General features: G+C 43.9%; 1 protein-coding gene across 1 annotated transcript in view; it reads left to right on the forward strand.

Annotated features, from left to right (window-relative positions):
- The window catches only part of SDK1 (sidekick cell adhesion molecule 1), a 2061301-nt gene that overhangs the window by 1484944 nt on the left and 561537 nt on the right, over positions 1 to 14820 (forward strand). Inside the window, exon 20 of the mRNA XM_069209963.1 lies at positions 8589 to 8687. Coding sequence (XP_069066064.1) covers positions 8589 to 8687 — 99 coding nt within the window. The remainder of the gene's footprint in view (positions 1 to 8588; positions 8688 to 14820) is intronic.

The raw sequence follows: 14820 nt of genomic DNA on the forward strand, positions 1-14820 counted from the left end.
GGTAGGGAGTTCAGTGAAGGAGCTAGAGAGACTGAAACCTACGCAGAGAGAATTTGGTGAAGGAGGAGATTAAGATAGGCACATTGAAAACATTTGGTGGGGCTGTATCGAATTAGACTGCCAGTCCAGTAGTTGGAAATTGTAGCTGTCTCCTTTGAATATGAGTGTTAGTAATTTGTAGAATGTCCTGTTTCTTAGTAATCACATTACTTTGTGCTGGGGATATGGTGGGTGTGTACTTGGGAAGGCTGAGTAAAGTTTTAGTGGCTTAGTTAATAACCTTGACCTAGGGAAGAGGGAACATTTAGAAACAAACATGTTGGAGTAGTCTAAAATCCAAGTTATGTCTCAAAAGTTAAAAACGTGATTCTGAGATACAGAGTTTGTGGTGATGATAAAGAAGTTCATGCACATTCATGGTAGAATCAACAATTATAGCTACAGAGAAGAAAGTTAGCTGTCTGCAGGAAGTTTAGTTGAAATAGAGAAGTAAGAAACCTTTGTTTATGAAGAGTTAAGCATAATAAATCATGGGTTATCCAGTGACAATCAGGCAATCAGATATGAGACGGGAGGAAGGGAGAGCGATGGGAACAGAAAAGATTTGTTTGTTGTTAGCATACTCATGGTAAGGGAAGCCAATAGAAAAGATGATGCACTGGCGGAGATGGGGTTGGATCCTAATTGTGGTGATTCTTGTATGTGCTGTGAAGGTGTTTTTGCAATATTTGTAAGATGTTTATTTCCCTTTTTGTTATCTATTGCAAAACATTCCCTGAATTGCTGAAATGTGGTATTTGTCACCAACGAGTAGCTGCTTGATGTTGTGTCCATGTACAATTTTCTTTATCCATGCACACTAGAATGAGTGGTATATATTTGTTATCAGTTTGTTGTTATATGATATACATCCTTTTATCCATTCAGATTTAGTGTAGCCAACTTGCTTGTTTTATTATTTAATGGCCTTTTTTGTAACTGTAGGTTCCATGAGGTTGAGAGAGGATTTGTTGGTGGAGGATACTGAAAGTGGCAATGCTCCTGTGGGATAGACTTTGGTTTTAATCCATAAAGAAAACAGGGGATGTCTTTGGCTGCTTGAATCAGTGTAATAATCTCCCACTCTAAGTTAATGTTAGAAACATTTATGCCTCCTCTAGCTTTTAGTGTTGTAAGGTTCTTGGTTGAAATTTTCAAGCGTCCCCAAACAATGACGGAGGGATGTGAGTAATATCGTGGCTAGAATGCAAATTATTATTCGTCAGATAATTATTTTTATGGTTTCTATGTAACCCCACCACAATGTTAAAGGGAGCCTCTTACAGAATTCTCTTTTGGCTTAGAGTAGAGCAAGTTTCTATGTATTTGGAGAAGACGTTCCGAAGAATGTTATATGTGTAAAATTCCATTTGAATCTGCAGCCCTGAAAGTGGGACATGAGACAAAATTTAAGAGGGTGTATTTTGTTTATTTCTTCTTTTAGTATGTGTCTCGATATAAAGCAATATAAATTCAATTGTTGGAATAAAGTTTAGGATTGAATGTTGAGGGTTGCCAAGAATATTCTTTCCTTAGGTCTAACATTAGCATACTTCTTAGTAACCTCTAAATGCCTATCTGGTCTCTCCTCCCTTAAAAGACACAAAGTTAATATTTTCCTTGCTTTTATATTCCACTTTATTATACCTAGATATTTTCCAGTACAAAATGTACCTGCCACACGCATGCTTGCCACACGCATGCTTGCCACACGCATGCTTGCCACACGCATAGACTCATACCTGACTTGCTTTTCTTTCTTTGATAAAATCTGTCTTGATAGAATACAATTGTTTAGCACATTTGAATTGTTAACAAAACAATTATTAAAAAAAATATCAAATTAACATAAAAGGAAAAATATCATAAAACTATTAATATTTTCCTTTAGATGTTCATTTTGTTGGCACAAAAAAATCGCAGTATTTCAGGATGAGAGATGAAAATTCATACTCCCGACAGTCAGAGTAGCGGGAAGGGGTTTGGTGTGCTACAAATAAAGCACCGAAAATACATTGGCGGTTTGGGGTGGGTGAGGAGGCTCCCAAACACCATAATACGCTAAAATATTTTTAAAAAGGCAGAGGGTGAATGGGGTAGGGTGGAGACCTATGAGGTGCTTTTGCTTAAAAAAAACTCTGGCGAAAAACACAGCCACTCTACCTCATAAGATTGACTGAAAGCCCCTTGATCTTTCTTCACTCAGTATTGGAACCTGATCCTTGTCGAGGTGGGTGTCGGAGATTCTAGGCTCAGTCCCCTGTCCACTGACATAGAGATAAGATATTTTTGGTGGCATATACAATCACCCCTAGAAGGAGATATCAGAAATAAGCCGGTGTAAGAGTTTCTCATTCAATTGGGTATTAAGGTAGTAGTCAGCAGTTTTCAGGAAGCATTTATTTCACGGACTCACTTTAGTCAGCTTATTACTTCACCAGGTTCACAAAGTTTTCAGAGTTTTAATATGCATTGCTCTGGTTTTATGGAAGGAAAGCCATGCAACTGTGCACACCCCTGCTAAATACAATATGCGTGGAAACTCTATGTAGTGCGCCCCTTAAAGTGAGTGATTTCCTGGGGACTTGAACTTTTACCCGTAGGTATTAAGAGGCATAGAACACTGGAAGGTTAAGTTTCACTGAAGACCATAGAATGGCTCTGGGCAATAGTTGCTCGTATAGACCTCCCCAGCGTTCCTGTGTTTCTCTTTCTTTTTCTCCCTTTTTAAGGTAGAACATTGTACCTTCAATGGATGGAATGTTCTGATAGCATTATAGTCCTTCTGCGCTGTTGACGGCCCTCTCCCTCCTGAGAAACACGGGTTCTGGGCCTTTTAGAACCAGTTCATTCTTCAGCACCAGTCTATAATGTAAACAAAGAAGAAAACCACGATAAAAAACCCACATAAGGTGTAGACTGGAATCCTAAAAGTTAACTTAGTTATATGAACAAATGCAAAGAAATGCTAAAGTAAGTGCACGTAAATACCTCAATTTAATTCCCTAAAGAAGAAGCAGCCAGTTAAGAAAATCACATTTGCAAGAGCAGAGTGTAAGAGCTTCTGGCAATATATTCTAAGTATGATGGTGCAAAAATTGAGAAAGTAAGCGAGAAAATTCCTGCAGGCTTGATGCACTTTTTATTGCTGACGGGAGTAGGAATCGGAAGTCAACACTCTACTGTATTTCACTGTCTCTTCTTGGACACCTTTCAGTTAATTAAGAAAAAAAAAAACAGAGTTAAGTTTGCTCAAGATCAAACAATGTGTAAGCAAACTTTTAACTCCAGGATTGTGACTTGAAATGGGGCACCTCTAACTGATTAGATATTTACGCGCCCCATCCTGCGGTTTCCCACACTTTTCCCAACTTTTAGCCAAATGACCTAAAGCAAAGCAGCTGCAGGCGAGATGTCTTTAAATATTTTTAGAGCCAGGGTCAGCTGCCTTCCTCTGAAGCGATTCTCCCTACAGATCTGCAGAAGCCTCACAAACAGGGCACGTAGGGAAGAAATACGCTCAAAAAGCTCCCAGAAGCCAAGTGTGAGCCAAGAACTAAAGCGTTTATTATCGGTTGGCACTAATACAAGACCTTTGATGTGACCCTTAGACAGTTAAATCAGCTGCGAATGAAAAAGACATCATTTCCAACTTCTTAAGCAGGCAAGGATGCGCTACAGGCCTACTCCAAAGAGTCCTTTCCCATCACCGGTTTCTGTTAAGAAGCCATCAGTGGGCTATGTGGCCAATGACTGCAGGCTTCAGCCTTTCCTGTTAGGGTAGAACTGGTAGTTAGCATTTTATCTGGCCTGCATCTGAAAACGTTTTGTCAAGCACACTATGGATATGAGAGCCGAAGGAAGCAGCAGCCGCATCAGAACAAGGAAGAAACAGCACATGCCTTTTAAGCCCCTGTTTTGCCAATTGATGTCAGCAGAGCCAGAGGACAGAACGCTTGGGCAGGGATCCAGGGTAGCGGAGGCTCATAGAATACTAAGTAAGGTTCCCCATCGCTCCTGTACTTGGAAAAGGCGAAAACTGGAAGTTGGAACACAAATTATGCGGCTTTATTCATTGAAGGTCAGACATGAGGGGCAGTGGCATTATCTCGACAGTCATTCTAGTTTACTGTTTAATTTCCCACATGGGCTTTGAATTATTTAAGTTCTTCTTTGAGGCTGGTAGCCAAGCCTGTGGGTTAGATTACAGAAGGTGTCTGCCATATTTCAAATACATATACTTTCTGTGTAACATGGCCTTTATAAAAATGTGCACACTGCTGGCCGTTTTACTGCATAGTAGCAGTGTTATCTCAAGGATTTTAGGACAAGGAATATTTTGGGGCCCCCTGTACAGAGCAAATTATAATTGAATTGCCTATATTCTTCTAATTCAAACCCATGTGATGCTTAACAATATTAAATTATAATTTAACTTTCATACAAAGCAGCTGAAAGTCTTTCCTGAGATTCCCAAAATTCCTACAAATGACACTGGGTATTGGAAGTCATAGGTAGTGATAGGCAGGAAAACATTCTGCTAGACAGAGTGAAAGAAAGATCACTTCACCAGAGAGAACTTTGGAAAGTGGGGGCCCTGGGTAATTGTTCACTTTGTCTCTGTACGGTGGTACTAACCAAGAGGTGACAATACATAAAATGCACAAATATCTGCACAACTATTTGGGTGTGCTTGACTGCCAGGACTAATATTCAGGGCATCAGAAGAGTGTGTGCTCAGTACTACAAAAGGGTGCCAAGGGTCTGACACATCACTTTTTAAAAGCAAAGACTGCTTTGCAAAGATGGCCTCAGTAAGACTCCTTGACTCTGGATAGACGTGGAGGAGCAGTCAAGGCCTGACCACTGGAGGGGGTGAGGCCAGATACGGTGTATAGTACAACACAGTGGTCGCAGTTTCAATGTATTTCAAATCCATATACTTTGTGTATAAAATGGACCTTGTAAAAACTGTGCATGTGAAAGTCCAGCCAAGGTTGTATGCTGCACAGCACTTTTCAGAATATTTCATAACATATGAAATGTATTTACAGTCTGAACAGAAAATAGCTCATAAACACACTATGGGCCTGATTCTAACTTTGGAGGACGGTGTTAAACCGTCCCAAAAGTGGCGGATATACCACCTACCGTATTACGAGTCCATTATATCCTATGGAACTCGTAATACGGTAGGTGGTATATCCGCCACTTCTGGGACGGTTTAACACCGTCCTCCAAAGTTAGAATCAGGCCCTATATGCTTTACAGTATAATGTAAATGTCCAATGAAACTGGTAATCTCACACGTAGAAACTGGAAATTAGATAATGCTGACGGTAATCTCACAAAGAACCCAGGCTCTATAGGTAGAAGCTCTAAACAGTGTTTACCAAGCTCTGATATTTCAGGAGCTCTGAAAGCCAATAGAGTGATAACATACAGAACCAGTGATATACTGAATGACATCAGCAATACAGTGACCTCAATTAACAAATACTGTGTGAAAATGTAAGATCTCAATCTTCCATCTACAGTGGGGTACTTTGTAGCACCAGGTATGGTTTAGAGTTTGCCACCCTTAAAGGTTTGCATATATCTACATAAATGCAGAACATGACCAGAAATGGTCAGTGACCTTGAGGACAGGTGCATCTTATATTTCCAGTCAGGCAGTTTCCTGTATGTCCAGTCTGTCTCATCGTTGATGTAGTTGACACTTGTAGGAATATATATATAGGCTCCCTTGTTGATGGCTCATAGGAAGCTGCCTTTCACTGCCTTACTTTAGTATTGATGCGGCCTTCATCCATGTTCTTAATACCCGTTCTTTTATTAAAACAGGTAAATAGACTTTGTTCTGTTACATCAGATAGAACAATGGAACAACTAAATGGGCCTGGATATCCTGTAAACATCCATGTCACTTTTTAGAGTACCTACTGAGAGTAGCCTTCTCTTGACCTCTTCACACTTGATGCCAACACCCTCATTTAGGCATGGGGCCACTAGAAGTGGTCCAGAGGTAGGCATTTGCCTATTGACAGGACTACCCCTTGGCTTGATCGACTTGCACAGGCTGGCAAAGAGGCATATTAGTCCTCCTGGCAGTGCTTCGAGAGTGGTAGGCATGTAGTCTTGGCTTGAAGAAAGCAACCCCCTGCTACTGCCCAGGAGTCAGTGAACTGCCAGCTACCCAGCTCCCTGGCTGACCATGCTCAGCCTAGTGGCTGCAACTCCTAGCAGTTTGTGGGGCCTGTGGAATAGTGTGGAAACAGTCTGTGTCAGTCCAGAGTTAGCAAGTGTGGGCAGGAGACCTGCCTCCACCCCCTAGATCTCCCTGACAAGCTTTGAATGTGACAGCAAGTTCACCTCCCAGTTTAAATGTTGTGTGAGGGTAGCAGATTGAAGGCAGGGCAAGCCAAGACATTTCCTGTGCTCATGACTTTTTGTTGTACTGCCAGCCAAGCGAGAGCAGAAGTCCAGGTGTAAAGTATCTAAAGCCTTCCCTACCAAACTCTAAAAAAATTCTTAAAACCTTCAGTCGAAGTTAGACCTTTGAGTAGCTTTTGTACTGAGCTGTTCCTAAAAGTATGATGCCAATCTATGACAGTCTATCAGTTTCAGGGTGGAGGGTGGATTATCTTATTTCCTTTATTGTTTGCTCTTGCAGCAAAAAGGGTTTTCCTAGTTGCTCGGGAGACACCTCACCCAGTGCGAGCTCTTCCAAGACCATTTTCATATGAACCAGAAGAAGGCACAGCGTGTCTTTTCATGTCGTATTGTATTCCAACAGAGGAGGTCTTCTTTGTATCTGGCCTCCATATACTGTGCGCTGTTGCATGGCTCGCGGTTGTCTGGATTGCACATGGGAGAGGGCTTTAAAGTGTTTCTTCATTTCACAAGCACGACGTGGGAGACTGCCTGGAATGAAAATGCAGCAAAGAGCCGGAAATGTAAAATACATGATGGGTGGGGATGGGCGAGTAACTAGAAAGGCTACATTTAGAGTGAAAGTAATTCCATAAACATTTCTCTCCTTACTCCCTCCATCAGCTGTGTATGCTGTCCAGAACATTCTAAAACCCTTCGCAGAACCAGCATATGTTACCGGTCAAATGACTTTTTTAATTGAAGATGCATTACTCACTGTTGGCTGCCACTTTTTATCTATTATTGCATATTAATACACTGCTTGAGAATGTGTATTGCATCATGTGTCCACCTTTGCCATTTCAGAAGTGTTTCCTCTTGTCACTGTGCAGCTCTGCTGGGCAGGTTTTCCAAACTTCTTTGTGGAAGGATGCTGCCCAACCTGTGGGAATGCTGATAATTCCATGGGACTTTTTGGACTCCATGGGGTTGTTGTCGGTTGCACTGGGGGACATCCCTGCATTGTTGAACAGGAATCCTTTACATGATTCAGTGCTCCATGACTGCCTGGTGTTGGTCTAGAAGGGTGGATCCATGCCAGATTTTCAGGCTAACCTTTGACTATCTAAATTACTTCAATTTAAAATAATTCAATGTAAATTGATCACATGTGGGCATACATTCTGCCACAGCGTGTCCCCTTTAGAGACAAATGGTGATCACACACTACTGTGACCACCTCACTCCAGGTCCTCACAGACCGTCTCCAGCCCTTATGACTTTTCAATTACAAATCGGTAATTTTAGGTGTGTAACGTAACCAGTCCAGTGGAAGCAGATCAAGACTAGAAGACCTTGATTGTGTTAGGCTGTCACACCAAAGTCCATGGTTGGAAATAGTGTCCGCAGTGACCTGAAGGGAGACGATCATCCTGTCTCCCATGACACAGGGTTCTCCAATGTTGGTCCTGGAGGGCTGGCTCCATGCCAGATTTTAAGATGACATAAAATCTGGCATGGATCTGGCCCGCCAGGAGTGACATTGGATAATCCTAGCTCAGTTATAGCAAAGAGCAGGTACTCGTTAAGTAAAGTTACCAGAGGACTCCATGTCATCAATGACCATCAACGTCCACTGTTGGGCTTTCCTTTTACAAATCATTCTTTACAGATGTGTTAGCCCAGGTCTTTCAGTTAAAATGAACCAGGACCCAGAATGCTTTTCGTAGTTCCACAAAAGCCTACGCCTGACATGAGTCATCTGACAAGCGTAACGTTATGGAAGAATACAATCTTCAGCTTAAAATTACCAAATGGTTCTATGTCACTTGAGATGCTGCGCTCCAGTACTGGGTTTTTGTTTAACAGCCTAATGCATTCTGGGAGCTGTAGTCCTGGGTCACTTCGATTTGTCTACTTGAAGTACACGCCTTGTAAAAGAGAAGTCTAGGACTGGAGCATTATATACTTTAGCTATGTGACCATCAAGGGTACGATTTTTCGGGTGGGGGTGGGTGTTCTTATGTGATGTTAAAAGATAGAGTGATGTGCTTGACTGCCGCTACTCCTAGCTTTACCAACATCCAGAGTTGTATCGCTCAACCTTGCCACGACCGCTGCACCAACATCCAGAGTGAGCGGTCAGGTGTTAACACGTCTCCTCTTCTGATACACAGGGCCCGGAGCTGTAGGACATCTGAGCTTCACCGAGATTCTGGACACGTCCCTCAAGGTCAGCTGGCAGGAGCCTGCAGAGAAAAACGGCATCATTACAGGCAAGCATCCGCCGGCTTCCTTATAAATACACTCGCATGCGCATTGTTCAAATGAGAAAATAGCTGGATAATAGGGCATTTAGGGACACCGGAGCACGGGCGGTGCAAGGGCCTCGTTGCTCCCTGAAGATAATTGAAATGTCATTGGATCGTGTTTGAGAAAGCGCAGGTCCTATTACCGCCAGGCGGTAATTGTGACCATCGGGAGCGTGAGCGAGCAAGGTCTGCGGACGTGAGCATCCGGTGGCTGGGAATCTGTTGATCACCTGTTTCCAACTTTACTTCTGCTGTGGTTCATGAAATAATGACATGTTTTTATGTAGTGCTTCCAACCGTTGTTTCTTAGCGCTGTAAATAACAAATGCTACTGTTACTCAATCTTCTATGGTACCCATTTTATCGACCTGGAAGGATGGAAGTCTACATCTACTTTTGCGGGATCCTAACTTGTGAACTGCAGGTTAACCCATGCATAACTGCAAAGTTTACTTGGTCCTTTGGTGATGTGCTGCTCCCGTCCATATTTTTCCTTTTGAATTCTGGGACCTGTAGTCCTGTTTTATAATGAATAAATGAAATGACAAGTCCCATAATTCAAAGGAAAAACCTGGACTGGAGCAGTACATCACGCATGGAGCTGGGAAACTTGGATGGGCTGACAAGGTCTCAGTGGTAAGTGTTCAACTCGCTGAGCCATAAAGTCAGCAATAAAAAAATATGAGTATGTTTAGATATGTTTATTTCTTTAAAGCGTGCTACACAATTGAATTACTTCTAGGCGCTAGATAGGCCACAGCTGTAATATTGCAAATACACGTGATATGAAAAAAAACACCAGGGAAGGCTGAGCATTTATGCCATCGGGCATTTTCCCTGGGAAGTGCAGCCGTTAGAGGCTGTATTTTAAGGTCGATGGCCGCCGCCTGTGTCGTTATCTTCAGGTCTCAGGGGGTTCCTGCAGAGGGCACAACGGAGACAAAAGAAATGGTAAGAAGGAGGAAGGGGCAGGGCTGGTTTAAACATTTTCGACAGGTCCCCTTTTGGTTCGCAGTCCATTCCTGAACTGCATAGTTAATTACAGTAAATGTCTGGGAAAAAATATAACAATAGTCACGGATGTCTTGAGATCCACAAACAGCCCTGCCAAGGTTCCCTGATCCATGCATAATGTGCTGCTCCAGTCCATGTTTCTTTTCCTTGAATTCGGGGTCTTGTGGTCTTGTTTATTCCATTTTAAAGCAGGACTACAAGTCCCAGAATTTAAAGGATAAAGGGCCTAATTACAACTTTGGAGGAGGGTGTTAATCCGTCCCAAATGTGACGGATATCCTACCCACTGTATTACGAGTTCCATAGGATATAATGGACTCGTAATACGGCGGGTGGTATATCCGTCACATTTGGGACGGATTAACACCCTCCTCCAAAGTTGTAATCAGGCCCAAAGTCTGGACTGAGACAGCACGACACATGGACTGAGGAAACGTGGGAGAAATGTGTTAGACCTGACATCCTTGGCAGTTGCCCTCTGACCTCCTGTTTTTTCTGACCTATTTTTGCTGGCTTTTAGGGATCTGTGCTCTTTACCACTGCTGACCACTGCTAAAGTACAGGTGCTTTGTCCTCTAAAACATGGTAACATTGCCTTCTCCACAATTGACATATTTGATTTACTTGTAAGTCCCTAGTAAAGTGCACTATATGCACCTAGGGCCTGTAAAATACATGCTAATAGCGGGTCTACATCATTGATTATGCCACCCACTACAGAAGCCTCTCAAACATGTTTCAGGGCTGCCACTGCAGAGCCTGTGTGTGCATTCTTAAACTGCTATTTCGACCTGGCAAGTGAACCCAGTTGTCAGGCTCAACCCTTCCCTTTTATTGCATGTATATCACCCCTAAGGTAGGCCCTAGTTATCACCAATGGCAGGGTGCAGTGTTTGTAAAAGGTTGGATGTGTGTTTAAGTTTAACATGTTCAGGTAGTGACAAAACGCAAAATTAGTTTTTCACTATTGCAAGGCTATCTCTCCCATAGAATAGCTTTGGGAGTTGCCTTTAAACACCTTTTAAGTATAACTTCCGAATGGGAAGAGCTAGAACCATGGAGTTTGGTGTCCCTGGACTCACAATTGAAGTCAAATTTTAAATTGTAAAGTCTGAAAATGACCCTTTTAGAAAGTAGGCCTTTTCTTACTTTAACCACTCTGTGCCTCTGACTGGCCCATCATCAAACGTCTAGGGTAGTTGACAGCTGAGTTTTGTGCATCTCCACTAGACAGCCGCACACAACGGGCGCTTGATTGTGGCATTATCATATTGATGCCGTATCTCCTGGCTGATGGGTCTTCCTGGGCAAGGTGAGAGGGAGGAACTGACACACACTTCTGAAAAGGGCTGTGCCTCTCCTCACACAAACGGCTGCATAACACCCTCCATAGTGTCTGGAGCCGTGGAGGTCAGGAAAGGGACCCTGGGGACTTCAAAGGAGGGCAGTGGAAATTTCTCCAACCTTCCAGAACCTTGGCACCAAGGTGTAAAGGGTGGACTCCAAACTCTACCAAATCAGGTCTCTACGGGACAAGGACACTTTGCTAGAAAGAAGGACTGGTAGGAGGGACTGCTACGTTGCTGTGCTCTATGTGTTGGCCTGCTGTGCCTGCCCTGCAGGAGAAGGACTGGGCTCTTCGAGCTGCCTTTGCCCCAAAGAGTCTCCAAGGGTCTGCTGGCTTGCCCCCGGTTCTTTTGCGAGGTCTCTGGGACATTAAAGACCCTGCTTACCCGTTAGCCACTTTTTCTACGCTGCCTGATCACATCCCCCTGCTTTCAGGAGCAAGTGCGCTATAAATAGAGTGCACCCTAATTTCTCCCTGGGCCACTGGTCTGGCCGATAATCACTGGGCCATTGCCCGCTCATGCCAGAGAGTGCAGGCCCTGTGCAACAACCCACGGTAATCAGAAACAGCAAGTTTGAGGTGCCCCCACCTCTCCGAGGCCGTGCCGGCGCTCCCTTTTCTGCCAGAGACATGCGCCTTGAGGAGCACCGCAATCGGACTGACAGAGCCCCGCGGCAGTGTTGCCATAAGGAGCAGGCGCAGTGTCCCCCTTTGGCCGCAGCTGTAGGAACATCAGAGGAAGCAGGTTTCACCTCTGGGGCCCAGCGGGAGCCGCTCCAACTTGGACCGAGGCAGCGGCAGCCTCTTCCAGCCCTCAGCCACCAGGATGGCTGAGGAGGGAACTGCATCATAATTACCCTGACAGGAGTGACCCTCACTTTTCTCCGCCTTTGCTACTTTGGACCCAGGCAGTCTCAATGACTTGATCCCAACCCTTACGGCACCCCTGATTACTAGAATTCCCCTAAAGGGAGCACCTGCAATTTTGCGCTCATTTAGATTGAGAACAGCAATCACTACACATTGTTAGAACCTGGGCGGTGGGAGGCTCGAGAGGACCGATTCCCTGTTTTCCAGCATTGCTTTTGAACATTGTCCTGACCTCTTGCGGACTGCTACAAAAGTGGATGAATTCCTAGCACGTACATCCGCCCTATTTAGATTATTCTGAAGCGTAATCCTGATTAGATAATGTGATTTTTGGTCTTGCTTTACCCAGATAAATAATATTTATTTTTCTAACCTGGTGTTGAGTCTTTATGTCACAATGTTAATGTAATTAAGTATTGCACAAATTCTTAACACATTGCCTCTGAGTTAAGCCTGCCTGCTCTGTGCCAAGCTACCAGGGCGTTAAATTTAGGTGTGTATCTGACTTACCCTGACTAGGATTGTGTTCCCTACTTGGACAGGCTGCATAACCCTGCCAACTGGAGACCCAATTTCTAACACACTGAATAAATGAGTGAGGTATATTACAGAAACATTTATAGAAATATTTTGATGTGTGCAGTGGTCCTAGGGTTAGAAACGATGCACTTTGAATTTTATTCTGAAGGGCATAGGGCAAGGGGCACTGCAGATGTCTGTTTCAGAGGCAGAGTTAGCAACACTAACACGCTCTTTCAGCTCGGCTCTTGTTTCCGGGCCTTGATATGAGTCAAATGTTTTCTGCAGAATGCAGAAGGCAGGGTGATTTGTGTTTTTTGTTGGCAGTTTCGGACAGATTGTTCAATGCACTTGTAGTTTAAGACAGACTGTTTCAAAATTGGTGCTTTTTAAATGGGCTGCCACAGCTTCACGTATTATTTAGCCCAAATACGAGGTGGCCAGCAGAATTTTGGGCTCTTTGTAGTATCTTGATTTGGTATGTTGGAAATCCATCAAATACTGTCTTGCCGAAGGGGAAGGCAATCAACTAGGTGGTGGTTTTCTGGCAATATGGAAGAAAGTTTTATTAAGTAGTTTACATTTTAAGATTGTGGCTCGAATTGCAGCTCCAGTTTTTCTTTTGAGGCTGAACTGCACATCCCAGCTGACTCCCAGATTTCTTACCTTTGATTTAATAGGGGTCCCTGAATGTTTGTTATGAGATCTATTGTCTGCTTTGTTAACACCAGGGGTTAGATTCAAGCTCTCTCTGCGGATGCCCTCTGGTGTAGTGCCAGTCTGACAATGCCCGTCCAGCTCCCAATTCCTCGCCCTCTTCTGAGGTGGAGTCTTGCTGCAAGTGCTGGAAATGTATGATAGAAAAGTTCACTGTAGACTAATTAGTTTAACTGTGAGCTCTAAATGCTGCAAGTGCAGCCTGGGGACAGGCTTTAGGTTCAAAAGAGGGCTTTCCATTTCTTCAACATTGTATCTTTCATTTACTCACATGCTTTAAAACGTTCCCTGATAGAGTGTGAAACCCTCACCGTGATCTGGGAAAGGTTGGGAACTGCCACCTTCACAAACCTTACCTTTGGTCTTCCTTCAGTGTCTATCACTCTAGGTAGTGGCGGAGAATATTGACGGTGCTTTCAGTGGTGATTGTGAAAAAGGAGTGATTGAACTTCGCACTGGAGGGTTGTGCTCTGTGGGGCAATACAAACCCAGTTGAAGCCATAACTGTCCATGACTTTGTGCATAGTCTGCCTAGAGAAAATCAAGTTTCCTGGTCATGGCAGGACTATGGTACACTTCCTCCAGTAGTCCCAAGCCCCCCCATCCAGGCTTGTTTAAAACCTGGGTATCAAAGATGCACTCAGTCAGAGGATCCAAAACTTTGACGTTCTTGCACGCACTGTCTCTGAAGGAGGGCCATGAGAAGGCCCCCTCCAAAGAAAAGAAGGACTACGACAAACGAGGGAAGACAGTTTTCTTTGCTCTACAACAAATATTGCCTCCTGGATACAGCTGTGTAGAAAATGGAGAGACACTTGCCGAACTGTGAGAAGACCCATTTATGGATTAATCACAAATTCTAGCAGTACTGCAGGATCTACAGTGAACGATCAAAAGTATCCTTGAAAAGTTGGCCTCATAGATGCAATGCTTTTAAACATGGACAACCACCTGACAAAAACAGGGGGCGATGCAGGTTCCACAAAGGAGAGCTTAATGGCAGCGATACACCTTACGGTACGTTTTGTAACTGGGTAGTGCCAGCGCTGAGCAATTTGGAGTCCCCAATTAACTTTTCAGAAGACATGGTGTTGGCCACAAACCTTGTGCTCCTTTTTATGCGTACACATACCAGAGATACTGAGGCCCTCACTAGTGGGAAGTAAAGATTTCTGGGGGAGGAGAGCCTTTCAGCAGGTTAGGGTACAGAGCTTCTTGGCTCAAAACCAACAGGATGAGGGGGGAGCGCAAAGTCCAGAGGCACAGTTGCTGCGGAGTTGGGCGCTCTGTCAGAGAGGTGGTGTGCGCTAAGAGCAGCCGCTGCCCATCAGGAGACACTGATTGGAGGTACAAAGATACAAATTTTCCCTGTAAAGCTTTGCCACCCAAAACAGGCGACTAGAACAGCAGTGCATTAAAAAAAGGAGCTGAAATGTCTGGCTGGAAGTAGCATTATCCAAATAGAGAGGAGGAAGCTTGTGTCCGCACAGGAGGATGTGGGAAAGGTTCTTTGAAGACAAAGGAGAGTGTCTTGAAAGCAGACAAAAAGAGGCTTTCGAGCCTGAATTTCTCAGGAATATCTTGCCAATTATTGCTTACCCGGATATGCGTAAAGTAATATGCTCCTTT

Source organism: Pleurodeles waltl, chromosome 10 (assembly GCF_031143425.1).
Source record: "Pleurodeles waltl isolate 20211129_DDA chromosome 10, aPleWal1.hap1.20221129, whole genome shotgun sequence".
Taxonomy (NCBI): Eukaryota; Metazoa; Chordata; class Amphibia; order Caudata; family Salamandridae; genus Pleurodeles; species Pleurodeles waltl.